The 25,968-nt window shown below is 44.9% G+C and overlaps 1 protein-coding gene across 2 annotated transcripts in view; it reads left to right on the top strand.

Moving 5' to 3' along the window:
• The window catches only part of GAK (cyclin G associated kinase), a 105,946-nt gene that overhangs the window by 53,813 nt on the left and 26,165 nt on the right, over positions 1-25,968 (top strand). For both annotated transcript variants that reach the window (XM_054986526.1, XM_054986524.1), the window contains exons 11-18: positions 2,383-2,506; positions 11,078-11,127; positions 11,236-11,384; positions 12,398-12,520; positions 14,484-14,617; positions 15,334-15,528; positions 19,868-19,985; positions 24,563-24,642. In XM_054986526.1, the coding sequence (XP_054842501.1) occupies positions 2,383-2,506; positions 11,078-11,127; positions 11,236-11,384; positions 12,398-12,520; positions 14,484-14,617; positions 15,334-15,528; positions 19,868-19,985; positions 24,563-24,642 (973 nt within the window). The remainder of the gene's footprint in view (positions 1-2,382; positions 2,507-11,077; positions 11,128-11,235; positions 11,385-12,397; positions 12,521-14,483; positions 14,618-15,333; positions 15,529-19,867; positions 19,986-24,562; positions 24,643-25,968) is intronic.

The following is a 25,968-nucleotide window of genomic DNA, read 5'->3' as shown; positions in this document are numbered from 1 at the left end:
TCAGCACCATGTCTTGACAGTCTCTCAGTTTAACTTCTCTGTTCGTGATACTCTTAATTACAGAAATATGCATGTTTAATGTATAACATAGATTCAGTCCAAACAATTAAATAAGGTATATTAGTAGCTACTATTTGTAATTTATGGTTTACCACATTGTTCATGATATTGATAAAGTAACATAAGACAGGGCCAGTCCCCACCCCAGCCCCGAAGAACTTTGCAAACTCTGTGACTGCGTTCAGATGTTGCGAAATCCTTCCGCTTGCTCGCTTCTCCTTTCTCTGTGCAGAATGCTGAAGGCAAAGGCATCCGGGGTTTACAGCTAACTGAATTCACATCATAACGTGCGAGCTGGCTGCTTTAAGAAATTGCAGTTTGGCTGCTTGTCTGCGATCCTGCAGTTAACGTGTTTATGGCAAGAATCAAGCAACAGAGTGTTGTCAAAGCACCTGCTTTAGATGTCGCAACGGATGTTTGCCAATTCTGCATTAAGAAGTTTGCCGTTTCAGCGCTGTGCACAAGGAGAGGAAGGAACAGACAAGCCTTGGAGCTCTGAGGCTGGCTCTTCATCTGCTGCGGGCAGGGCACGTGGTGTGTGTGTGTGGGGCGGGGGGTCCCAGCCTTCCTGAGCTTCTGTATTCTTCTGAAATTCAGAGAAAAGGTCGTGGCTGCCACCCCCGAATGGCTCCTCCCTCCATGCGTTCCAGTCACAAAACATGGGGAGCTTCCAGGCCAGGCACACTCCTGGGACAGAGGCAGCTGCTTCGGAACAGGCACTCCGTGCCGGATGCAAAGGAGATGCCTCTGTGGCAGTTCTGAAGCACCTCCTATACTAAGGAGGCCGAGGGAAGCTGGAAAGTGCTCTTTGCTTTGAGGGGAGAGGTGCTGCCCAATTTCCCCTCTCCAGAGAAGGAAGAGGATTGCTCCCAAAGAAGGAAGGAGATTGGCCACAGAAAAAGAGGTTGCCAAGCCACAGCCATAAGAGAGTTTGCATCTGTGACCAAGCCGAGGGGGGCGCTGCTGAGACTGGCCTGCCCGGGGTGTGCTAAGTCCCTTGCTAGTTAGTCAGCTAGAAGAGAGAGACCCCCGAGCTTCTGTCTTGTTGTTTGTTCCATTGAAGACCCTTTGGATTTCATCCTCACAACTCGAGAAGGAAAGCAGGCAATAGGCAGTACACCAGCAGTTGCCCTGGTGCAAATCACTGCAGTAGAGGCAAGGGTCGTATTGAGTGAATGAGAATTATTTTCTATACCCGAATGACACTAGAATGTGTTCTAAAAGTGAATGCTAATGTACCTGTGGCTGGAGGGCCAAACAGAAGATGACGCCATTTCTCCTGTTGCGGTTGTATCCAGTGCACAACCCTGGTTTATATTGCTGACAACCAGGGCTTTTTTTCAGCTGGAACGTGGTGGAACGGAGTTCTGGAACCTCTTGAAAATGGTCAGATGGCTGGTGACCCCGCCCCCTGATCTCCAGACAGAGGGGAGTTGAGATTGCCCTCCGCACCACTGAGCGGCGCGGAGGGCAATCTCAACTCCCCTCTGTCTGGAGATCAGGGGGCGGTGCCACCAGCCATGCGACCATTTTCTGCGAGGGCAACCCACTGAGTTCCACCACCTCTTTCCCCAGAAAAAAGCCCCGCTGATAACATAAGGTGTGAAGCAGCATTCTGTTTTAGGTAGTCAATAAGGTTATCAGGCCGATCCTAACAACTGGTGGAAGGGCTGGAGGCAGGATGACAGGGGATCTGTGACATTGCTGATGTCACTACATCGCTTCTAGGTAAATGACAAGGGGTAGCACTAGGAACTGCCAGAAACTCTACCGTAGTTTCCAGCGATTCCTAGAGCTTACCCATTGTCACTTTCAGGATCTACCGGGAAGTGCTGTAGCAACATTAGCCATGTTGCTGTTCTTTTTGTTTCTCCTGCAGTAAAGCTTGGCAGCGAGAAGCCTCCTACCATAGCTGAAGGCCTGGCATAGTAATCACAGTATTAGCTGGGTGCCATCTGAGATCTGATGCTTTGCATAATTCACAGCAGATTTTTCATGTGCTGAGGTACATTAGAAGATTTCCTCCGAGTGTGCCTCTGGTCATCATTCCTGCTTATTCTTGAACTGTTGTAAGTCATTAACAATGGGAGTGATCCTTCTCCAACAAAACAATATAGATCAAAGCGCAGAGCAATTCCCAGAGGTGGAAATGAACTTAACCAAGTAACGGGCTGCTCGTGGTTCTTGGAACATCACCAAATTGTCTTAACAATGGGAAAGTAATGAAGTGAAATAGATTTTTGTGTTAGTAACTGAGTGGATGCTTTGGGGGGGGGGGAAAGGCTGCTGTGATGTATTTCAATTCTGTGTTCCTGGACTTAGGTTTGACCGTGGCAGAGTGCGATCAGACTTACGGCGGGTTCTTCGATATACTTAGAGGTGGAACAGAAAGATTTTTGTCAAATATCAAAGATACGTCTTCGAAAGTTATCCAGTCGGTGGCCAAGTAAGTAGGAAGCAACCGTATTGACCAAGGGAATGCAAATTTGTGCCTGTGTTTCTGCCTTTCGCAAGGCAGTGCTTGCTTGACATAGTGTTTTTACGCAGTTACCTACCCCAAGCTTTGCAAAAAGGTTGGAATGTGTTTTCCCTTTATGTTTCTGTTAGCAGATCCTCGCTCTAGCTGTTGTCCTTTCCATAGGTGAAATCTTGTAGAGGTTTCCCAGTGAGAGCACCGCTGCTGTGTACAGCCTTGTGTATATGTCAATAGAAAGGTTGTTACTTAAAAAAAATAATAAAGCCTCCGAACTGGGGGTGGAGGGGACTAGAATGGTAAATGTTTGAGAAATTGCTGATCTGTATACTAAGTATCAAGTTACTACAGCTATCCAGGTTCAAGGAAGAGGTGGCCATGTGTTCCTTTGAAATCCTTCCTCCCTTTCCTTTATGTTGTTGAGTTCAGTTTATCTGTGTCCCGAAGTTTCCCAGCTACCACTTCACATCACTAGCTGTCCCTGACAGAGATGGAAAGGGTCAAATCTTGTGTTCAAAACATAGAGAAGAGAGAAGAGGGAGGAGGAGAATTAGGCTAGTCTTGCATCTAGTTCTGGCAATTTTTAAAATGTAGAGTTTAAAAGCTAGGGGCTTGCCGTAAGTCTGAACGCAGGAGTAGGAGTAGCTCCTTTGTCAGAAATTGCTATCAAAGAATTTCAGAGCAGAAAATTTCAGAGCAGACACATCAGAAAAATTGTAGAAGAGTAGTCTGTCTGTTGCAGTCTTGTGTCCCGCTCCTTCATTAAAAGAGGCAGTGCAGAAGGCATTGGAAAAAACAGTTCCCCCTTATTCTCCCCCTTGATGTCGTTGCTGAATGTAATGTGAGTAAGCTTCTCGGTCATGCTCAGTGGTGAGCTTTCACCTGCCTGTCTTCCTCCCATATTGTTCAGTTGTTCAGCTGGACTGTCAATAGCGATGTCTGAGGGAATGGTGCTTCTTTGCCTTTGTAAAATATACCTTGAGAACTGCATGGGGGTTTACTTGGATTATGCTCAGCAAAATAGTATGGGGGAAAAAACCCATCTTGGGTGTTTCTTGCAGTTGCAGAAGAGGAAGGGGGGTGGGAAGGCGCCCAGGGACAAAGCAGTCTTCGGCTTCCTTTGGGAGCCATATTTTCCCCGTATAGAAACCAAGGGTTTCCGTCTGAGTTCGGTGGGTAAAAAATCAACACATAGGCACACCTTTGCAAAGCCCGCCTCATCCTTGACACCATGTTTCAGGGACCATCCTCTGAATGGTATTATTGGCTGGAGGGTTTTACATTTCCCATTCAAACAATTGAAAAGAGCAAGAGTCCAGTAGCACCTATAAGACGAACAAAATTTGTGGTAGGGTACAAACTTTCGGGAGTCACACAGCTCACTTCTTCAGATACAGTGACTCCTGAAAGCTCATACCCTCCCACAAATTTTGTTAGTCTTCTAGGTGCTACTGGACTCTTGTTCTTTTCTGTTGCTACAGACAGATTAACACGGCTGCCCATCTTGATCATTCAAACAATTAGAAGAGGAACCTTCTCTTCTAATTGAGAATGGCACTGGGGAGGTAAGAGGTGCAGACCACACCTGAATGACGTGTAGCGTGGAACTCCCACAACGCTGTGCTGCCCCTCTGATGTGTGTGTCTGTACCAGTGTTGGCAGAAGATGTTCCATGCCCCTGAGATACAGCAGTCAAGTTTCCTAGAAGGAACTATAGAGAGGAAAGGCCATCGTCATGACAACAGGAACTTGTCCAGCAGTTAAATAAACTTTTGTAGAGGGCTTCAGGCCCACTGCTCTGGAGTCATTATGACCTCATGGAAAAGGTAACCAATTGTAAAGTTACTTGCCTGCTGCAGTTCTCTTGATTGGCAGTGAAGACGCAGGGCCATGTAGACCAAGCAAAGTTGGCCTTCCATTTTCGCTGTAGAAGTCCAGTGCTTGAATGCTAGCTGCTGTGTTCTGTCAAAGAGAAAGTCCATTGGGATGGACTGGCACCGTTTCTTTCAAGCAGGGTATCTCCTGGGCAAGGTGAACAATCTGATGTGGTTTTTTCCCCTCTTCAATGAAGGTCATTCAAGACTGCATGACTTTTTGGCTGTCATGTAGATAGACCAGTACAGGGAAGATGGGATTGGGGCAGCAGTGGGATTGGGGAAAACTCAGCTGTGCTCACTTTAAAAGAGAATTTTAGATAACTTTGTTTTGGCCTTCGGAAAACCTATGAATTTTAGTACCTCAAACTTTCATCCCCAGTAATCCAAAACAAATGTTTTGTATTTTCTGGTTCTCCTTTTTAAGCTAGTTATTCTCAAAATCAGCCCCTTCTGTGCTGAAATTGTCTCAGTTCTATGGAGGACATCCAAGAGGTTTATGTATAAAACATTTGAATTTAATTTGCAAAACGCTTTCACAGCGAGTCAGTCAGTCGATATTGAATTAACTGTAAAGTTCTAGGGGATCTGAATGATAGGTGGTGCCAGTTTACATTTGCGGCCTTTTTATTACTCCCAGTTCATTTGCATGAGCAACCGAACGTCACGTCTTCCCTAGTAACTTTTAGCCCAAATATCGTCAGTGACCTCCACTGTGACCTGGACCCAAAGAACTGCGTGGCTAGTTTCCACATGACCAGGGACCTTTGGACTTGTGCTTCTCTAACGGCAGCTCAGGGAAGCTTCAGAAACTCTGTATTCTGTTATATAGGGGCTTGCTGTTCAAGGGGAAAGCTTAATTCCAAAAAGCCCTGGCCGGGGGCGAGGGCGGGGGCAGGGGGGGTCATCAAAAATAGCTCTTCAGAATAGTGTCCTATGTGATTCAGAAGTAACAGAAGGTGCAGGTTGAGGCACGCTGAAATCCCTGTGATGGCAGTTTCCAAATTGGTCTTCCAAAACGTTGTAAGTACGTCCAGTTTCAGCTAGCTTGCTGTAACTGGAAACAAGTTGTACTGAAAGTGACGGCACTTCCAAGTAAATGTCTGTTTTAAGACTGAAGCGTGACAGTTTTTCTCTGGAATTGGCATGGATCACACGAGTGCAGCATATCTAGCCTCAGCGTGGCATCTGCGTTTATGCCACTTGTGTTAATTAAGCTAAAATACACTCATCCTCTGCCTCTTGATAAGTTTTCTGTGTAGCTGTTACTCTTGAAGCTGCTTGCTCTGCACATTACAGGAAGAATCGGTTAATGCTTGGAGTTACTGCTTCATTTTATTTATATAGCAGGCACAATTGCTGTGCCTACAATTGTTTTAAGTACCTGTTATCATTCATGGTATTATTTTGCCTAACCCGGTATGGCCTAAAACATTTATTGTCAAGATGTGCTGTCAAGTTGTGTGTTGTGGTTGGTTCTTATGGGGGAGGGGGAGTTGTGCATTTTTTTTTGTCTTGGAGTGTTTTGCATCTTGATTTTGCACATTATGCTCATTTCGTTGCCCCTCTTTTTCCCCCTTCATCTTACATCGTTCGTTACATACTTGCCTTCTTTAGCAGCCCAAGGTAAATATGCTTAAATATTAGTCTATGTTTTGTTTGTTGCATGTTAGCAAGCTTGCTTTGACCTTACTTACTAATGTTATTTGACTTCCAAGTTACAGATGAGGAGTGACTTGTTACCCATGGATTTTAGACCTAATGTCAGTATAATTGCCCCGTAGTTGGCTATATTATATTGCGCTTGAGTAAGAACATTAATATGCTTGCCTTCATGATTGTATAATTTCAGAGCTTCTGTTTTCTAGTTAATGTTAATCTTTTATAACTAAAATTTTGGCATCTCCTCTCACTCCCCCTCCTTAAGGAGCAAACTGTTGGGAAAATGGATCATTTGTTGACCTTGAAGATCTCTTTCAATGTAATTGTTTTTCAAATAGCATGTATTTGGACAAAAGTCAAATGTGCTGCACACTAATGTACTAGTTGCTTAGCATTTTAAAACTGTAATCACTTATTTTCTGCTGTATTTACTACTTAATAACATGCTAATGTAAACCGGCGCTCCTCCACACAGAGTGTTGTTCACAATCCATCATTCAATTTTCAGCTCCCTAGCTCACAAGCTGTAATGTCCCATCCTCTTGCCAAGAACTACCTTAATCTCTTAAAAAGCAAAAAAAAAAGCTGAGGGTCCTTTCTTCTTCAAGCAAAACCCACCTACAGGCTCAGAGTGGAAACACACAAGACGAATTACACATGAAGAGCACTTGATTGGTCCCACAAGCATCCCTGGGAGTGGTAGTCTAACCCTCCCCCTCTCCAAGCAACTGGAGGAAAACCAGACAAAGTGGATTTTCTTGCAAAGAACAGCTGCTCCACTGGAGAGATTCTTTCTTTCAGCAATCCAATCAGCTAGTTTTCCTTCAGGAGCTCAGAGACAGGGCAGGGGGAGGAATGTAACAGGACCCTGGTAGGAGAAGATGAATGGGAGGGACTGGGCTTCTCTCTCACTCACACAATGCCTCAGCTTTTTTCTTGCCTCTTGTTACATTGTTCCCAACCTCCTCCAACCCCATCCTGAGCTCCTGGAGGATTTTTGAAAGAGTGAGTGTGTGCGAGAGTGAAAGTCCCTCCAGTTGCGATTCAACTACAATTCCCAGAGATCCTTGCATGATCTGACACTCGCCCATCCGTCTCGTGTGTTTTGACCCTCAGTATCTTGGCCTCCTCCAGAATTCTAGACTAGTACCCTGGTGTCTGGAGTCCTGGTCATAGTACCATCTGCCTACTGTTTGTTGCATGGTCTAGGGATGGCCAGATATTGATTCAAGGGCCACATCTAGCTTCTACATAGTGCTCAATTTAAGTTGGGTCAGGTCAAAAACAGCTGGCTTGGTAAGTGTTGTTCCTCAGTCTTATGTAGGGAGGGAATAATGCTGGTCTGGCCACAATTCAGACCTGGCCAGGCCAGCTCTTCTCCTATTAAAAGACTTCTCCTTCAGGAATCTAACTGTAATGGACCTTCATGGTGCAAGTCACTTGTTGAAGTTAGAGCTACAGAAAGCTGCACAACTGGAGGCTGTGCCTGTATAGTATTGTCAAGGCAGGTTCATCTTGGGTTGCACTGGCAGCTTCCTGTGCTGCATCAAGCAGTTCATTCAAACTATGGCAGTGTCCAGATTTCATGTGATGTTTAATTTACTCCCAAGTCAGTGTTCTTCTGTGCAAGCTGCTAGTATGCATCTGATAACTTGCTAGTTCAAGACAGTCCATTTGGACAACTTTACCACATCATCGTGACTGTTATGGAATTAAAATTCTTCTTACCACTTGGTGGGATGATAGAGATGACCAAACTAGTTTAGAAAGAGAGAGCTCAGGCCAAGGTAAACTTGATCATCAGAATTGGTTCACATGTCTGCATTCTATCTCTGTTGGGAAAACTTGAGAGTTTTATCAGCAAATATTGAAAAACGAGTTTAGGGAGGGGAGGAGAAATATTTGCAGGGCTTTTTTTCAGCTGGAACGCGGTGGAACGGAGTTCCGGAACCTCTTGAAAATGGTCACATGGCTGGTGGCCCCGCCCCTCTGATCTCCAGACAGAGAGGAGTTTAGATTGCCCTCCGCGCCGCCGAGCAGCACCGAGGGCAATCGCAACTCCCCTCTGTCTGGAGATCGGGGGGCGGGGCCACCAGCCATGTGACCATTTTCTCCGAGGGCAACCCACTGAGTTGCACCACCTTTTTTCCCAGAAAAAAAGCCCTGAATATTAGACACGATTTCTGAGAAATAGTTTTTCAGTGGCTACACAATATGCTTAAATCTTAAACATTAAGACTGGATTTCCTTAAAATTTTGCTGGCTTTGGTAGCCAGCTCCACTTTTGAGCTGCCGCAGACGTTCATCCCTTCTGTCTTTGGGGGCAAAGAGAAGTTGTCAGGGAAGACCAGGATTGGCCTCTTCGGCCTGTTTGACACATGTGGGAGAACGAGGCGGCAGTGCTCCATTGCTGATGCATGTTAGCAGATTGCAGCTTTGGATTTTAATTCACAGACAGAGACTTCGTGCACATAGAAAATTAGCGTAGCGGGAGAAAATGCTCCGCCTCCTTTTTGATTGCTGTGCTTGTTTTCTGCTTGCACTTTCTTATGACAAGAGAGCATCCCAGAATGTGACATTCCGCCCAGTCTGAGTAATGCGTGTCCATTCTGCTGCCTCAGATGTTTGCCATCTCTTTTTTCCTCCATCCTGAACTTAAATCTGTATTAGACTTTGTCATTCATAGAAAGCCACAACCCTTCTGAGGAATGATACCATGAGTTGCTGTTGTCCCATGTTCTGTTTCCCTGCCTTGTAGCCATGCAGCTGATCTATGCATACCAGGCAAAGGGCTTGACTTGAACTCTTTGCAAAATGTTTGCATGCCACAATTAACTCCTTATCCCACAATCAGAACTAGTACCATTTAGAAAGGCTGTATGCTGTCATTTTGCTAAAAGTGTAGGTCAGGTTTAACATTTAACTGATTATGTGGCAGGTTATGGTTTTCCTTGGGGGAAAAGGAAGAAAACCATTATCTACTGAATGCAGGGGAGACATAGTATGTTTTCATATGCTTTAAAATTACTTTCAGTTCATTTCCATATCTAGACATTCGGCCGGGGGTGGGAGGGGGGCGTTGCCTGAAGGCCAGGAATCTTTCTTGTGAATTCCTCTTCCAGGATTGAGATTGGGAGGAGGAAAACAGGAAAGCAATGAATCACGTTCCGTATTTTCCCGTTTCCTGCCTCTGCAGTGCATCTTTAAAAGCGGGAGTAATCTCGCCTTTCCATGTCAGTTATGGAGTCCGAGTCCTGGCTGTGGCATCTGTGATGCTGACCCTGGTTAACCTGTTTCCGTGTGACTCATTCCTTGTTTCTGTTCACCAGTAACAGTCAGAGACTGATACACTCTTTGTACTGTACTAACTAGTATCTTGTAGACTTCTGCTTCCTGAAATTTCCATTGCTCCCTGCTATTTAATGGAGTTCATTTTTAGAGTTCATTTTTAGGAAGTTGTGTGTGTGTGTGTGTGTGTGAGAGAGAGAGAGAGAGAGAGAATGAACAATAACCAACTTTTTTCTATACAGATCTTTCCAAATGTGTAATGCTTACTGTTTTGTGAAATGACGTAAGTCTGATTGGACTTTCCAATCATGCCCTTCTGAAATAATAACCAGGGCTGGGTGCGTTATAATTTTGTGGGAGGCTAGGAATTCCCCCCCCCCCCCCGAATTGAACTTTTTTGTTTGAAAAGCAAGCGTTGTCTAGCCCTTTATGTTGCGGGCATAGACTTGAAAGCATGTGAGTAATGCCTGGTGAAATCCCAGGTGCTAGAGAAATTGCCAAGTAGGGTAGCAGCAGTAGCGGTTTGTATAGTGCCTTGCCTCACCATAGGAATTCCAAGAGCAGAACTAGATACGGCAAATTAAAAACTGCAGAATAGGTCCCCAGAACAAGAAAGAGGATGCCTGTTGGCTTGTTTTGCATAATTCTGATGGGGGCGGCTAAGTTTATACAGCCGCGTATGCAGCGGTTGTATCCTAGGTGATCTGGGCAGCCTGGGGAGATCCTGGCACTGGTGGATGGGAAGGAGTTTGGTCACCTCATGCTGGCACTAGAATCTGACCCCAGTACTGGTATGCCTGTACCTGTTGGCTCGGCGGCACCAGCACAATATTTCAAGACCCCTAAGCTCAGAGGGGCTCTGCAAGTGGTGTAACCGGGGCAGCAGATCCGGTGGAAGATCATGGTGCCAACAATAATTCTTTACAAAACATCCTTCTGGCTTTTAACCATCGACCTGGGATGATGGGAAACCGTGACCCAGCCCTTTACTGTTGTGTAACTGCACTGAGGTTTTAGCATGCAATGGGACAAGAGTACCATGCTCCTACCCACACTTGGCTAAGTCCAGATAGCCTCTCCAGTTTCTGTGGCTTAAAGCTTAGTACTGCAGCATCAGTAGCTAGCTGAATTGGTGGTGGAGAGTGCCGTCAAGTCACAGCTGACTTAAGGCGACCCCTAGCGGGGTTTGTATGGCAAGAGACTAACGGAGGTGGTGTGCCGTTGCCTGCCTCTGCCACTCGGGTCTTCCTTGGAGGTCTCCCATCCAATTACTAACCAAGGCCGACCCTCCATTGCTTCTGGGATCTGACCAGATCAGGCTCACCTGGGCTATCCAGGTCAGGGTAGCCAGCTGAGTTACTTGACTCCTAAGCTCGCAAACTACTTTTTGCAGTCCTCCTCCAGCCTTTATCTGAAATTTGATGTCATCTTTAATGAGCAAAACATTCAGCTTTTGCGTGTTCTGTATCCACCACACTCTGCTCAGGAGGCATAGAAAATCAGAACCTTATAACCAACGTACTAACCTACCCTACCGTTCCAATTATCTTGCACAATTAAAATGGTTGTGGTGCTTTAGTAGGTATTACTGTTTCAAGGGCAAGAGATTATTAGATCCAAAGATCCTTCCCAGATTCAGTCTTCTCTTTCAGTGTTTTGCATTTGAATAAGCACAAACACTATACATTTAACAATTTTTTTCCTGTCTTTTAACTTTTAGTTACGCAAAGGGAGATCTGGATATATCATACATCACTTCCCGAATTGCTGGTATGAAAAAATCACCTTTTATTTAAGCTGTACACTTACCTGTTCTTAATGAAGATTAGGAATTGAGTGTTGACATTTTTCTCTCCCCCCCCCCGCCCCCCCCCCCAGTGATGTCCTTTCCCGCAGAGGGTGTTGAATCTGCTATAAAAAATAACATAGAAGATGTGCGGCTGTTCTTGGACTCGAAACACCCGGGGCGCTATGCTGTTTACAATCTGTCTCCGAGAACGTATAGACCTTCAAGATTTCACAACAGGGTGTGTATGCCGGTGTTACTTCACCATGGCTTTTTCACTTTTGCCGTGTTTTTTGGCAGTAAGTTGTAAATCTGCTGCATTTTTATTGCGCTGTGAAAGTATAATAAAGAGTGACTAAGATTTCAAAATATAGTAGGTTTGCTCATATTGTCTGATGTTTTCTGTTTGGCAGTTTGGTGTCAAAAGAGGAGCTTTTATCTTTGATTTTGTGTGTTCCAAGTCATACTTTGATCTTTTCTAATCTTTCTTGGGCTTTACCAAACTGGTCTTCATCCTTGATATTGTCCATTAGATTCATGGTAGCCAATACATGCCCGGTTTAATTTGTTGTATGGGATCTTGCAGTTTTGGGTGCTGTATTCCCCATCCTTTGTCCAGTGGTGCTCTTTGTGCATATATACTACAGATCACAAAGGTCAACATGGGAACCATAAGGGCACTTTTGTAAGTTATGTGGCAGCAAACTCATGTTTGGCCCAGACTGCTTTTGAATGTTATGTGAGAACTTCAGTCAAGCAACTAGCTGGAATAAACAAAGTATCTCATTAGCACTTCAGGACTTTCATTTGTTGCCAGTTTGGTTCCAGGTGTAATTCTAGGTGCTAGTTTAGGACTTAGTTATCTGAAGGGCTACTAGTTGAGGCCCCCAGAGGTACCTGGGTGGCAACCAGGAGTAGTGCCTTTTCTGTGCTGGCAGCCTAGTTGCAAAACTCTGTCCCCTGCAATATGTATCACTTTGAGTTCCTTTGAGGAGGAGTGGTATAAAAAGAGCTCTATTAACTGTCATGGCTGTCTTTTTTACATGTTCCGAGTTCATTTAGAATCAGGGCATGGAGAGATGTTCTAGTAACCAGCTTTATTTGCAGAGGATTAATTGGTTATTCTGTAGGATGTTTGGAAGGGACTGCATTGCAGGTTATGAATATGCTTAACGCATCTGCTAATGTGTACATTGTGCTGTGTAATTAGGGACACTTAATCTCTCCCACCCTGGTTTTATGTCCCTGAAACAGGTTTCTGAATGTGGCTGGCCGGCAAGACGTGCACCAAACCTTCAAAACCTTTACAGCATTTGTAAGAACATGCACATATGGCTGAAGCAAGATCCGAAGAATGTTTGCATTGTGCATTGCCTTGTAAGTAGTATTTGGATCTGAACTGCTCCGTGTAGACGCAGTAAAGTTTGTGGTACTTACTAAGCCCCCCCCCCCCCCAAAAAGTGACACCAAAAATCCTCCATGAAGGGCTGAGATAAAATCTGTATCATGGCGCTTGATGTATGGAGATACAGACTTGGAATTTTTAAGAGCGTGAGACAAGACTGGAAGGAGGCTACGGAGTGTTTGATCTCACACTGTCTTTTCTGCCAGGCTTTCTTCTTAAAACCCCCCAGAAAACAGCAACAAGTGGAATATAAATTTGGCTTTTGCTCTCCGTGTCCAAAACATCCAAGGACAGTCTTTCAAATGGTTAACTCACTAAGGAGATGCAAGAGCCTTTGTTGTGAGACAACAGTGGAGGGGTCAGCATCTTGTGAAAAGAAGTCTGGCCTCACAAATCTTTTGTGAGTTTCCACAAACATATGGGTAGAGGTGATGTTATACCTGTGGATGTCCAAGGCTCTTTTGACAGTATCCCTCATGCAGTGTTCCAAAGTAAATTTTGCAGTCAAAGGGTTGGATCCACTGGGATAGTTCTGCAGATGAGCAGTTGCCACAATGGAGTGTGTCCGTTGCCACCCTTTTCCTGCTGCAGCCTGAAACGCAGCATTTTCAGTCGCATTTTGGGCTGCAGCGGTGGGGAGGGAGGCAAGGGACTCAGACAGAGGCACTCCTCTCTAGTAAAGCAGATAATCTTATTGGCTGCTAACTGGTTGAAGAACAAGAAGCAGAAGACTGGAAAATGAACACTTTTCCGAGGGGAGGGAAATCAGCAGCGGCAGCCCCAATCAATCACTATGGGACCTACACTGTTCAGCTGATTCATAAGTGACCTGAAGCCTAAGGGGAAGTAGGCAGGATTGTATGTAACACCAGATTCCTGAAAATAATGGCAGCTAAAGCAGGCTGAAGTGCAGAGGGATTGCTCCAGAACGATGAATGGGCCACAGAAAGGCCCATGAGATTCAGTGTACATGTTGCAAGCTGGGGCAAGAAGTCTCACTTGCTCATATTCTAACAGGATCTGAACTGGCAGTAAACTTGGCAACGTGATGGCTGGCCCAGTAAATATTAACTTGGTGTGCAATGACCGTGGGAAGGCAAGTTCTGTGCTGAGAAAGGAATTAACAAACAAAACGGTCAGCATCGTAATATTTTAGTATGAATTCATGGCTGCTTGAAGCCTTTGCAATACTGCTTGGTGCTTCTGTTCGTTCCGTGTTAATTAAAAAAAAAAAGGTTTTACTGGAGAAGTTGCAGAAAGGGCAGTTATAAAGGTTGCAGCACCTTTCATACAAAGGACATGCTGAAGCTGTGGGATCTGCAAGTGCCTGATCTTGAATTCCATACGTAAAGGCTTGCAAGCCCCTTCCCTGTTCCTTCTGGCTGGCCCCTGGGAGGTTGTAAAAACTCTGCAGTCATTCCGGGTCTCTGCCTGGCAGTGCCGGCCCTTCCCCTCACTCACCAGGAGCGCTAAAAGCAAACGGGGTCCCACTGGCTGCCTCCAGTGGCTCTGAGTGAATCTCCTTCCCGTCCCTTCCCTTGGGGTGTGACCTGGCAGCAGTGAGCCATCCTCCAGCTTTGGTTAGCATAACCAAGAGCTCGAGTGCTCTGCGCTGGGAGCTTGAGGGCCCCTTTCTTCAGCCCCCACCCTTCTGCCAGCTGTTAGTCTGCAGCTGGGTCCCAATAATTAAAATATTTGGGTGACTTTTTGGGTGCGCAGGCCTTTCTCCACATCATACATGAAAACATTTTTATTATAGTCATGGATGCTGTAGTGAAATTGTGAATGCTGATGGTTCATTTCCGATCTGTAGATTGTAGTCTTAATGGCATTTTAAATAAACACTGCATGATGCTTCTCCAATGAAAGCTAGCATATACATCTAGTAACTTTTCTGGATTCTGTCTAATCTTTAGATTTCTTACGTATTTGTAGGATGGAAGAGCAGCATCGGCGGTCGTGGTCTGTTCTTTTCTGTGCTTCTGCCGTCTCTTCACTACTGCTGAGGCTGCTGTTTATATGTTCAGCATGAAACGCTGTCCGCCGGGCATTTGGCCATCGCATAAAAGGTGTGAGATGTGCGGAAACAGGTGTTGCTTGAAGAGAGGTGGTTCTTTTTGTAAAATGTACTTTGTAGAACGATGTCTCACATCACAAGCTCAACATCGGAGCACTGCACAGTGTCAGTGTGTGGTCCTATTAAAGTTCCATGTGGGGTGGGGGATTAATATTACGCTTTCCTCAGCCTCCTACCCCGTTTTCAGTATTCAGTGACTGTGCAACTGGAGCCTTTCCTTGCTTTGTGAAAGTGGGAAGCCGAACATGTGAATGGCAAGCAGGAATACTAGCGGGATGTGAGCCCGCTGCTCTGATCCTCGCCACATTTTGAATATCCACGCAGGAATGATGAAATGACTAGTTTTGTAGTACAAGCTTAACTTAGAAATGAATGTCAGTGAGACATTCTTGAACATAATCACTTGCTAGTGGTGAGTAAAGATCTTCTCCTGAGAAGCTATTGTAAATTGGAACAGAAAGTTGATTTTTTTATCAGATGCCAAAAATATGTAAAACACCATGTCACCAGTGTCTAATATAGGTGGATGTGGATAGTAAAAAGGCTAGAGAGAGAGAGGACTTAATAACTCCTGTAAACTTATTTGCAAAAAACTGTAAGACTTCCCGTGGTTTGTGCAGTTGAGTCACAGCTAGTGCATCTGGCTGGTCAATATTCTTCAGCTCGAGGCTGTCTTTGCTTGCTGCATTACTTGTATCTTTCCCACAGGTATATAGAATACATGTGCGACATGATGGCGGAAGAGCCCATCATCCCTCACAGCAAACCAATTCTCATCAAATCAGTCGTCATGACGCCAGTTCCTCTTTTCAGCAAGCAGCGCAATGGCTGCAGGCCTTTCTGTGAGGTCTACGTTGGGGACGAACGAGTAGCCACTACCTCACAAGAATATGACAAAATGAAGTAAGTGGAGACGTTCTGTGTGGATCACAATTTGAAATCCTCTTGCCGGCAGCATTAACCTTAAAAGTGCCGTGAGCGCCTGGAAGACTAGGAGCCAATTCATTCATTGTGGCTTTATGTTATTTCATTTATAGTTTCCCTTTCTTGTTGAAACTCAAGGCAGATTGCAGAATTGGAAGACAATGCTATAAAAACAGTATCGATACATAGAGCAAGCAAAAAAATGGATTACAGAATTAGGAAACAAGGCAGTAATACATGCAGTAAACACTGCAATAATGAAACTGCTCCAAAGATAAGATTTTGCGTTCCTTTTTGTGCTCCACGCATCTGACGATCAGGCGTTCGCTGTATGAGTCTCTGTCAGCTGTGCTCTGTCCATGATGGTCTCCATTTTCTTTGTAGAGTAAAATCATTCTTATCTGGCATTTATGGGGAATGGGGGTTGCCGGTTAATCAGATGTGCCAGATACTCAAGCTTATTGCTCTGACTTGGCCTGTACCCAAAGGAATCCAGGGACCAAACCTGTGGGGGTTTTGAGGCACATGGGGGTGATGTCAGCGGGCAGAGTCAGCTCTCAGAAGCCCAGCAGCAGCTGAAGACATCCAACTGGCTAGCTGTTCAGGTGGGAGGGGAGTGAACAAACGTGTGTCCAAAGATGCAGGGTAGAATCATAGGGCTGGAAGGTACCTCTAGGGTCATCTAGTCCAACCCCCTGCACAATGCAGGAAATACACAACTACTCCCCCCCCCCACGACTGCCCCAGGCACCCCTGCTCCATGCCCAGAAGATGGCAAAACACCTCCAGGATGCCTAGACAAACTGGCCTGTGGAAAATTGTTACCTGGCCCCAAGTTGGCAATCACTCTTACCTCGGGCATGTAGGAAGGGCCACGAGAACTAAGCACTGATGTAACCCTTCCTGTTCTCCCTCTCATGATCTGCCCAAGTTCACAGGATCAGCATTGCTGTCAGATGGTCATCTAGCCTCTGCTTAAAAACCTCCAAAGAAGGAGAGTCCACCACCTCCCAAGGAAGCCTGTTCCACTGAGGGACCGCTCTAACTGTCAGGAAGTTCTTCCTAATGTTTAGCTGAAAAATCTTTTGAATTAATTTCAAGCCATTGGTTCTGGGCTGACCTTCTGGGGTAGTGGAAAACATCTCCATACCATCCTCTATATTGCAGCCCTTCAAGTACTTGAAGATGGTTATCATATCACCTCTCAGTTGTCTCCTCTCCAGGCTAAACATTCCAAGTTCCTTCAACCTTTCCTCATAGGACTTCCAGACCCCTCCCCATCTTCATTGCCCTCCTCTAGACATGTTCCAGCTTGTCTATATCCTTCTTAAATTGTGGTGCCCAAAACTGAACACAGTACTCTAGGGTGAGTTCTAACCAGAGCAGAGCAGAGCGATACCATCACTTCTTGTGATCTGGACACTATGCTTCTGTCGATAAAGCCCAAAACCGCATTTGCCTTTTTAGCTACCATATCACACTGTTGACTCATGATCAGTGTACTAAGACCCCTAGGTCCTTTGTGCACATACTACTGTCAAAACAAGTCTCCCCCATTCTACAATTACATATTTGATTTTTCCTTCCTAAAAGCAGAACTTTGCATTTTTCTCTGTTGAAATTCATTTTATTTCTTTTTGCCCAGTTTTCGAGCCTGTCAAGATCATCCTGTATCCTTATTTTGTCTTCAACCGTATTTGCTACCCCCCCCCCACAATTCAGTATCACCTGCAAATTTAATAAGCATTCCCTCTATTCCTTCATCCAAATCAAAATGTTGAACAGAACAGGCCCCAGGACTGATCCCTGAGGAACTCCACTTGTCACTCTTCTCCAAGAGGATGCGGATCCATTAACTAGCACTCTTTGGGTGCGATCTGTCAACCAGTTACAGATCCACCTAATAGTAATACGATCCAAACCACATTTTACCAACTTGTTGACAAGGATATTATGTGGAACCTTATCAAAAGCCTTACTGAAATCGAGACTATATCTACAGCTTTCCCCTGATCTAGCAAGGTAGTAACTTTCTCAAAAAAAGAGATAAGGTTAGTCTGACATGACTTGTTCTTGAGAAACCCATGCTGGCTCTTAGTAATTACAGCCTTCCTTTCTAATGCTCAAGGACTGACTGTTTGATGATTTGTTCTAAGACTTTTCCAGGTATAGATGTCAAGCTGACAGGTTGGCAGTTACCTGGATCCTCCTTTTCCCCCCTTCTTGAAGGTGGGGACAACTTTTGCCCACCTCCAGTCTTCTGGCACTTCGCCTGATTTCCCAGAATTCTCAAAAATAATGGACAGAGGTTCAGAAATTACATCTGCGAGTTCTTTTAGTACCCTTGGGTGTAATTCATCTGGCCCTTAGTTCTGTTTAAAGAAACTAGGTGTTTATGTACTACCTCTAGGCTGATCCTAGGCTGTAACTTCTTTCCCCCATCATGTGTTCTGTTACTGCCATGTTGAGCACCATCTCCCTTGCAGGAGACAACTGAGGAAAAGTAGGAATGAAGCCGTTCTGCCCTCTCTTCATCACCTGTTACAATTTCACTTCCCTGTCCCTGCAATGGACCTACCACGTCCTTGCTTTTTTTCTTACTTGGAACATAAGCAAAGAACCCTTTTTTGTTCTTTTGAGCATCTCTTGCTAGCCTAAGCTCATACTGAGCTTTAGCTTTTCTAACACTCTCCCCACAAGCATTGTTATTTGTTTATATTCATCCTTGGTTATAAGGCCCTCCCTCCATATCCTAAATGAGTCTTTTTTATTTCTCAGTTCATTAGAAAGCTGTTTAAGAAGCCACCATGGCTTCTTTAAGCTCCTCCCATTTTTCCTTCTCATAGGAATCGTTTGTGATTGTGCTTTCAATATTTCACTTTTAAGAAACTCCCATCCCTCTTGAACTCCCTTCTCTTTAAATATTTCTGACCATGTGATTCTACCCAGCATAGCTTTCAGTTTGTTAAAATTTGCTTTCCTGAAGTCCAACCTATATGTCTGACTACGTACAACTTTTCCCTTCCCCAAGACTGTAAATTCCAAAATTACATGGTCACTGCTAACCAGGTGCCCACCAGTTCTTCCCTGTTGGTGAATATCAAGTCCAAGATGGCAGAACCCCTTGTTTCCCTCTCTACTTTTTGCGGGGGCGGGGGGGGGGGGTGGCAACTGAGAAGGAGGAGCTTGCCCTCTGGGTGATGCCAGTTAACTGAGCGCTCTGGGTACTTAAGTTCCAGGTAACAAAGCTTATACTATAGTGTCTAAGCTTCTCATACAGACCTGAATAATGCAACTAGCTTTGAGTTGTCATGTGATAGAAAAGCAAGCCGTGTGTACTGGTCCAGAGAACCTCTCTCTGCCGTAGGAAAGCTGTCTTCATGTGGGATACTACAGTCTTGGGTTTCAGTATTAAGAGCACAGAAACGAGTCTCAGAGAAAAGATTGCATCTGTTTTACTGTATCCTGCTCTTTCATCAAGGGGCTCAGCATTACACACCTTCCATCTCCAACAATGTTGTAAACTAGGTTGGGTTGAGATGGCCATCAGCCCTGTGAGCTTTACAGACTAATGGAGACTTGAACCCAGATCTTCTGGTGCAGATCTCTCCAGTGTACCCATCTGATTCTCAGAATCGGAAACTAAACATTACTACAGAGTTCTAGAAGTTGGATCACATACCACTCCGGCTTCTAGGTTTGGTACACCGTGGGGACCCTGGGGCTTTGGGCTTGTGCGCACACACACCTAGCCACATGCTGCATGTTCATTCTAAATCATGCTTGTCCATCATGTTAGTACACAAGTCAGCTCTGCACACACAATCTGCCTCTCCAAAAGCCATTCCGTTCATCCAGTGAAGCAGCTGCTTGCCCGAGGAACAATGTGGCCAGCTCATTTTTAAACTGTTGGGACTTTGCAGAACAATTGGAAATAGACAAGAATCCTTTTGGGCGTGGCCAGTCTTGGGCCTTTTTGGATCTAGACCTTGATTTTAGTGTATAGGAACTTCTGGAACTCCTTTGTATCATTAAGGTGGAGTCTGTCCTGCTGACTACTAAACTACAACTGCTGTACAGACAAATGTTGATGTTTGCCACGATCCTAAACCTCTGAATTAGATTGTTGCTTACTATGATTTTTTTAGGATGCATTTTTTAATTTTTATTTGCAAAATGCATTAAATCAGAAGACAGGCACTGGGTTTTCCAAATTGGCACGGTGGAGGAGTTGGAGAAAGCCAAATGCAATGGATGGCCGTGTTATTTATAGACCCTGTTGAATGCTTACTTGATGCCTGCTTTCTTCCCCTCTTAGGGATTTTAAAATTGAAGATGGCAAAGCAGTAATCCCACTGGGCATAACAGTCCAAGGAGATGTTCTCATTGTCATCTATCACGCCAGGTCCACTTTAGGTGGCAGACTCCAAGCCAAGGTAATGTTACAGGATGCATCCTTTTGGGTCTAAAAAATTCTGTGGTTTTTGGTGCAACCTAATGTTTTCTCACTCCATTCATTCTGTCTCTATTTGTTGAGGGCTCATAATAACCTGATTTGCAAATCAGTGGAAAGAAAAGCTCTTCCCTCTCTTATTTTCTTTGAATTTTGTTCAGACTTTGCATTTAAAGGTTGTTGTTGATGATGATGATGATGATGATGATTTTGTTTCTTTTCTTTAAAAAAATTTCATCCTGAAATAAAAGACAAACTGTGTTGCTGACAACTCACTTTTTATCCCTGCGCAGGCGCAGTATGTGGGGATAAGAATGGAGCCCTCGGCAACACGGTTTGCCTTCCCATCTCCTCAGGGCTTCCGAAGGCAGCTGTGAGGCCCAGCACAAGGCCCTACAGCAGCCACCATGGCAGGAAGGTGCTGCATGGCGGCAGCCTTGAGCATACCAGGGCAGTGTGATGGGCCCTGGAGTGCTCCTGTGCATCGCAGTGGACAGATTTCGGCCTGTTTGAGGCTGAATTGGGCCCATTTTGGGCCTAAAATCAGCCTGCTGTGGAGTGCAGGAGAACTCCAGGGCCCATCGCACCACTTCAGCACCATTCCTGCTGTCCCCGGGGGGCTGATTTTGACCCCAAGGGCCCGATTCGGCCCACTGCAGAGCACAGGAGCCATTTTTAGTGGTATGATAAAAATAAATACTTGCTGCTAAAGTAAATGGATGGCTGATTCAGATACAAGATGAATGCATACTTAGGGGTGTGCAGATAGGGATCTGTGTTTAAGAATATTGTTTTCTTTTTGTTTGTCTTTTTCCATCAGCTTTCCCCCTATTGGTTTCAATGTATTATTTATTGTATAATTTAGTAACGTGCAAGTTAACTGGGTAAAATGCAGACCCGCTGTGTGCACATTCCACTTAATAACATACACAGCTCAAATATTTTTAACTATTGATGTACTTCAGGTTTTCACTGTCAGCTGCATTGGCCACTTAGAGTCGAGAAGTAAAATGAAAGTTTTCTAAAATAAAAGTCACACCATTTGTGTGCACCGCAATCAGTAGTACATGAGATACTCTCTGAAAATCTGTCGCGCAGAGAAGTGGGCTTCAGTTAGTTAAACAATGATAGCACATTCGGAGAACTTCACACATGAGCCAGAAATGCCAGAAAGAATCTGAAAACATCAAGTGCCAGAGCAGAACTATATAAAATCAAAAGCAGAAGCACATAAAATCAAGAAAGGATGCCTATTCTACCGAAGCGATAGATGTTTTTTCTGAAGCAATTTTCCCCAAAAGGCAGAACTTCTCTTGTGAGTTGGGAAGGCTTCGCTGTCAATTTCATGTTTCTTTCAGCGATCTCTTATCTCTTTCAGTATCTTATCTCGGTCTCCCCCTTCTGAAGCTGAACTGCCTGGAATATGAGTTCAACCAGGCAGCCAGATGTGAATTTTTGATTGCCAGTTGTGTTAATTTCAAGACAAATGAAAACAAATGGGTATCTTTCTCTTTTTTAAAAAAATTAGGTTTAAAGCAATTACCCCTTCCCAGGGCTTTTTTTCACAGGGAACGTGGGGGAACGGAGTTCTGGCACCTCTTGAAAATGGTCACATGGCTGGTGGCCCCGCCCCCTGATCTCCAGACAGAGGGGAGTTTAGATTGCCCTCGTAGAGGGCAATCTAAACTCCCCTCTGTCTGGAGATCAGGGGGCGGGGCCACCAGCCATGTGACCATTTTCTCCGAGTTCCACCACCTCCTTTCCCAGAAAAAAGCCCTGCCCCTTCCTATTGCATACATGCAGTCTCTGTGCCATATAGCCCTCCAAAGTGACTTTCCCAGTTACTTTTTTCTCCTGTCACTGGGCACTTCTTTGCTTCTCCAGGCCAGTCTTTTGTTTGCCTTGCAGAAGTTAGTTAAGATATATTTCTTTTGCTGGACTCCTTTGTTTTTGGCAAGTGTAAGATATTTATGCACTGTAATGCTCCAATAGCTCGGTCATATCATGAGGATTCTTGAAGGTAATGACTAATTTTGATTAAGTATTTAAGGCAGCTATTGGAATTGAAACTTGATAGCTCTCAATCTGACCCAACAAAGATTCTTTAATTAATTTTTAAAATTTTTAATTATTTTTTTAGTTTAAAAATGTTTAATTCTTGTTGCCTAATATGAAGTCAGACAATTGGTCTGTCCAGGTCAGTCACAGAATCACAGAGTTGGAAGGGGCCATACAGACCATCTAGTCCAACCCCCTGCCCAATGCGGGATGAGCCTAAAGCATCCCTGAGAAATATTCATCCAGCCTCTTCTTGAAAACTGCCAGTGAGGGGGAGCTCACCACCTCCCTAGGCAGCTGGTTCCACCTTTGAACTACTCTGACCATGAAAAAGTTTTTCCTAATATCCAGCCGGTACCCTTGTGCATGTCATTTAAGCCTGTTGCTTCGAGTCCTATGCTGTGCTGCCAACTGGAACAGCTCCTTGCCCTCCTCTAAATGACAGCCTTTCAAATATTTAAAGAGAGCAATCATGTCCCCCCTCAACCTCCTCTTCTCCAAACTAAACATTCCCAAGGCCCTCAGCCTTTCCTCGTAGGGCTCAGTCTCCAGACCCCTGATCATCCTCGTCGCTCTCCTCTGCACCCTCTCGATTTTGTCCACATCCTTTTTGAAGTGAGGCCTCCAGAACTGCACACAATACTCCAGGTGTGGCCTGACCAAGGCAGTATAGAGAGGGGCTATGACCTCCTGCAATTTCGACGCTATGGCCCCTTTGATACAATCCAAGACTGAGTTTTCCTTTTTTGCCACCGCATCACACTGACTGCTCATATTTAGTTTACAGTCTACTCTTACCCCAAGATCCCTTTTGCATATACTACTGCCCAGAAGTGTATCCCCCATCCAGTATTTGTGCTTCCCATTCTTGTGGCCCAGATGTAATACTGTGCACTTGTCTTTGTTGAATTGCATCCTATTCACAGCTGCCCACTTCTCCAGAGTTTTCAGGTCTTGTTGAATTTTAACTCTATCTTCTTGGGTGTTTGCCACTCCTCCCAATTTGGTATCATCAGCAAATTTAATGAGTAGCCCATTTAGCCCTTCATCCGGATCAATGATAAAAATATTGAAAAGTACTGGGCCCAAAACCGAGTCCTGCAGCACACCGCTGGACTCCTCCCTCCAATCTGATGAAACGCCGTTGACCACCACTCTTTGAGTGCGGTCCTCCAACCAGTTTCCTATCCACTGAACTGTCCTATAGTCCAGTCCACAGTCTTCCAGTTTGCCCATCAGAATGTCATGGGGGACCTTATCAAAAGCTTTATTGAAATCCAAGTAAATCACATCGACAGAGTTCCCCCAATCCAGTAATCTGGTCACTTGATCAAAGAAGGAAACCAGGTTGGTCTGACAAGATCTGTTGGGGACAAAACCATGTTGACTTCCCCGGATGACTAAGTGGTCCTTCAGATGTTTACAGATCAATCCCTTTAAAATCTGCTCTAATACCTTCCCAGTCTTGTCTTCTCTAACTGGCAGCTCCACAGTCTCAGGCAGAGGTCTTTCCCATCAGTCCTATGGTTCTGTGATCTCAGACCTGGTCCTTTTAGGTGTCTGGAATTGAACCTGAGACCTTCCGCTTGCAAAGTGTATGCTCTACCTCTGAGCCCTAGTGAAAGTGCCTAACAGTGTATCTTGCTACGCATCTATATTGTCTCAAGTGTTCCTAACAGTGTATCTTGTCTACGCATCAAATTGTCTCAAGTAGAAAGTCTTTGGTTTCCCATTTTAAAATGGTGGTGGCAATCCATATTTGGTCACTCCCTACAAAGGAGGCTCTGCCGCTGCTGGAGCCACAGATCAGACCCTCGGTGTTCTCTCCACAAGCAAAGTGCTGTAGCTTCAGTTAGCTTAGAAGCATTTAGATTTTCTTCCAGTAATCACTGTGATCAAGGGCAAAGTAGGGTTTTTTTTCCCAGAATGACTTGTTATTTATTTATTTATTTGATTAGACTTTTAGCCCACCCTCCATGCAAGCAGGCTCAGGCCGGGTCACAACAAGCATAAAACAATAGGTATAAATACATTTAAAACAATAAAAACCAATTAAAAACACACAATAGTACAGCATAAACTACTGTTTCCCAAGATTGCAGCTCATTCTATTCACCCCTGCCAGAACTGCACAGAGAAGGGGGTTGTTACCGCTTTCCTCTTAAATATTTAGGCTTATTTTAAGCTTTGTAGAATTTTACATTCTACAGCATTGAATGTCATTTGGGCTCTTGGCTGTTGCTTTGAATGGGCCGTTTATCATTTGTTAAGCTACCTGGAGCTGTTGGGTGGTGCAGAACTGGCATAATGTCCGTCCTTTAAGCATTTTATCACAACGATAAGCTGTCGTGAGAAAACACTTTCCGGCTCAAAGCCACCCGCTGTTGCCGCCGTAGTCAGAGAACATCCTTTTGGGAGGAGGGTGGTCTGAAAACGTTCATATTTTCTATGCTCCCCTTTAGACTATATATCTTGTGCTAATTTTTCTTGTTTCTTCACAAGATGGCATCAATGAAGATGTTCCAGATCCAGTTCCATACAGGATTTGTACCTCGAAATGCCACCACGGTAAAATTTGCAAAGTATGTCGCTAAAACGATTTCTGGCACGTTTTCTCAACCCTTTTGGCAGTGAGTAAAATAGGTCCAGTCATGCAACAGTGAGCCAGCTAGAACGAAACGGCGAGCAAGAGGGGCGTGAGCATATGACCTTGCAGGCACACCTTGCACGTTTTATCCAGTTGAATGTTATGGGTCCCACAAAAGACTTTTCTGATAATGGGGGGGGGGGCGTTTTCACTGATTCCCTGCTTCTGCTGCAGTGTGCCTCACTCATGCTGTTATTGGAGGGCTCTTGTCCCCACGGCCCCCTCCCCAGGAACAACACTTTAGGGTCCATTCAGGCTGCAGGATGGGAGGGAGGTGAGGAAGTTCACTCTGATGACGGGAATCCTTTTTCTGCACTGGCCTCCGAGTGTCCCAGCCATCCGTTTGCCAGTGAATTGTACCCTTTCCTATGTGTAGTAATGTGTGTGGTGGCAGAGAGTGCTGTCAAGTCATAGCTGACTTACGGTAACCCTTGGCGGGGTTTTCATGGCAAGAGGCTAAGAGAGGTGGTTTGCCATTGCCTGGCTCTGCAGCCCTGGTCTTCATTGAAGGTCTCCCATGCAGTTACTAACCAAGACCGATGAAGCTTCGGTTCATCAGCCAAAGCTTGGCTTCCGAGATCTGAAGAGATCAGGCTTACCTAGGCTATCCAGGTCAGGGGAATGTGACAAACAGCAGTTACAAAAACTCTTTCTAATGCCTACGCTCTTGAAAAAAAATGCATTCTTGGGATCCCATCCCATTGATGCCAGTGAAATTTACTTCCAAGTAAATGTACTTGCAGTGCAATTCTAAGCAGAATTACCCCAGTCTAAGCCCATTAATTTCAATGGGCTTAGACTGCTTAGGATTGCACAGTTTTGCAAAACATGGCTTTGTGTTTTTATTGAACTAAATGTCAACAAAAATGTTAACAATGAGCAGTTTCGATTAGTATGTTTATGCTGAATCTTTTTCAAAAAGATAACAAGATTACTGCTCTACAAAACAGCCTAATTGCTTGGACTATGCTTCATAATGCTAGAAATTGTCAAGTGGGCTAGTTAAATATGTAATAACTAGCAACCAAGTCTGTTGTGTAAACAACGGGCTTTAGAAAACTGCTTCCGGAGGCGCGCTGTCACGCTGGGCCTTCCCACCTCTGCCCCTGGCCTTCCTCTGCCTCGGGAGGGCCGCGCCACTGCACTGGGCCTTCCCACTGCTGCGCCAGGCCTTCCTGGGCCTCCAGAGGCCCCGAGGAGGCTGCCTTGGCGGAAGGAAGGCAAGCCACGTTGCCAATGACTCACTTTTTATCCTCGCAGA

Source organism: Eublepharis macularius, chromosome 8 (assembly GCF_028583425.1).
Source record: "Eublepharis macularius isolate TG4126 chromosome 8, MPM_Emac_v1.0, whole genome shotgun sequence".
Taxonomy (NCBI): Eukaryota; Metazoa; Chordata; class Lepidosauria; order Squamata; family Eublepharidae; genus Eublepharis; species Eublepharis macularius.
Note: the sequence above shows the minus strand (reverse complement) of the source record. Positions and strands in the feature narration are given on the sequence as shown.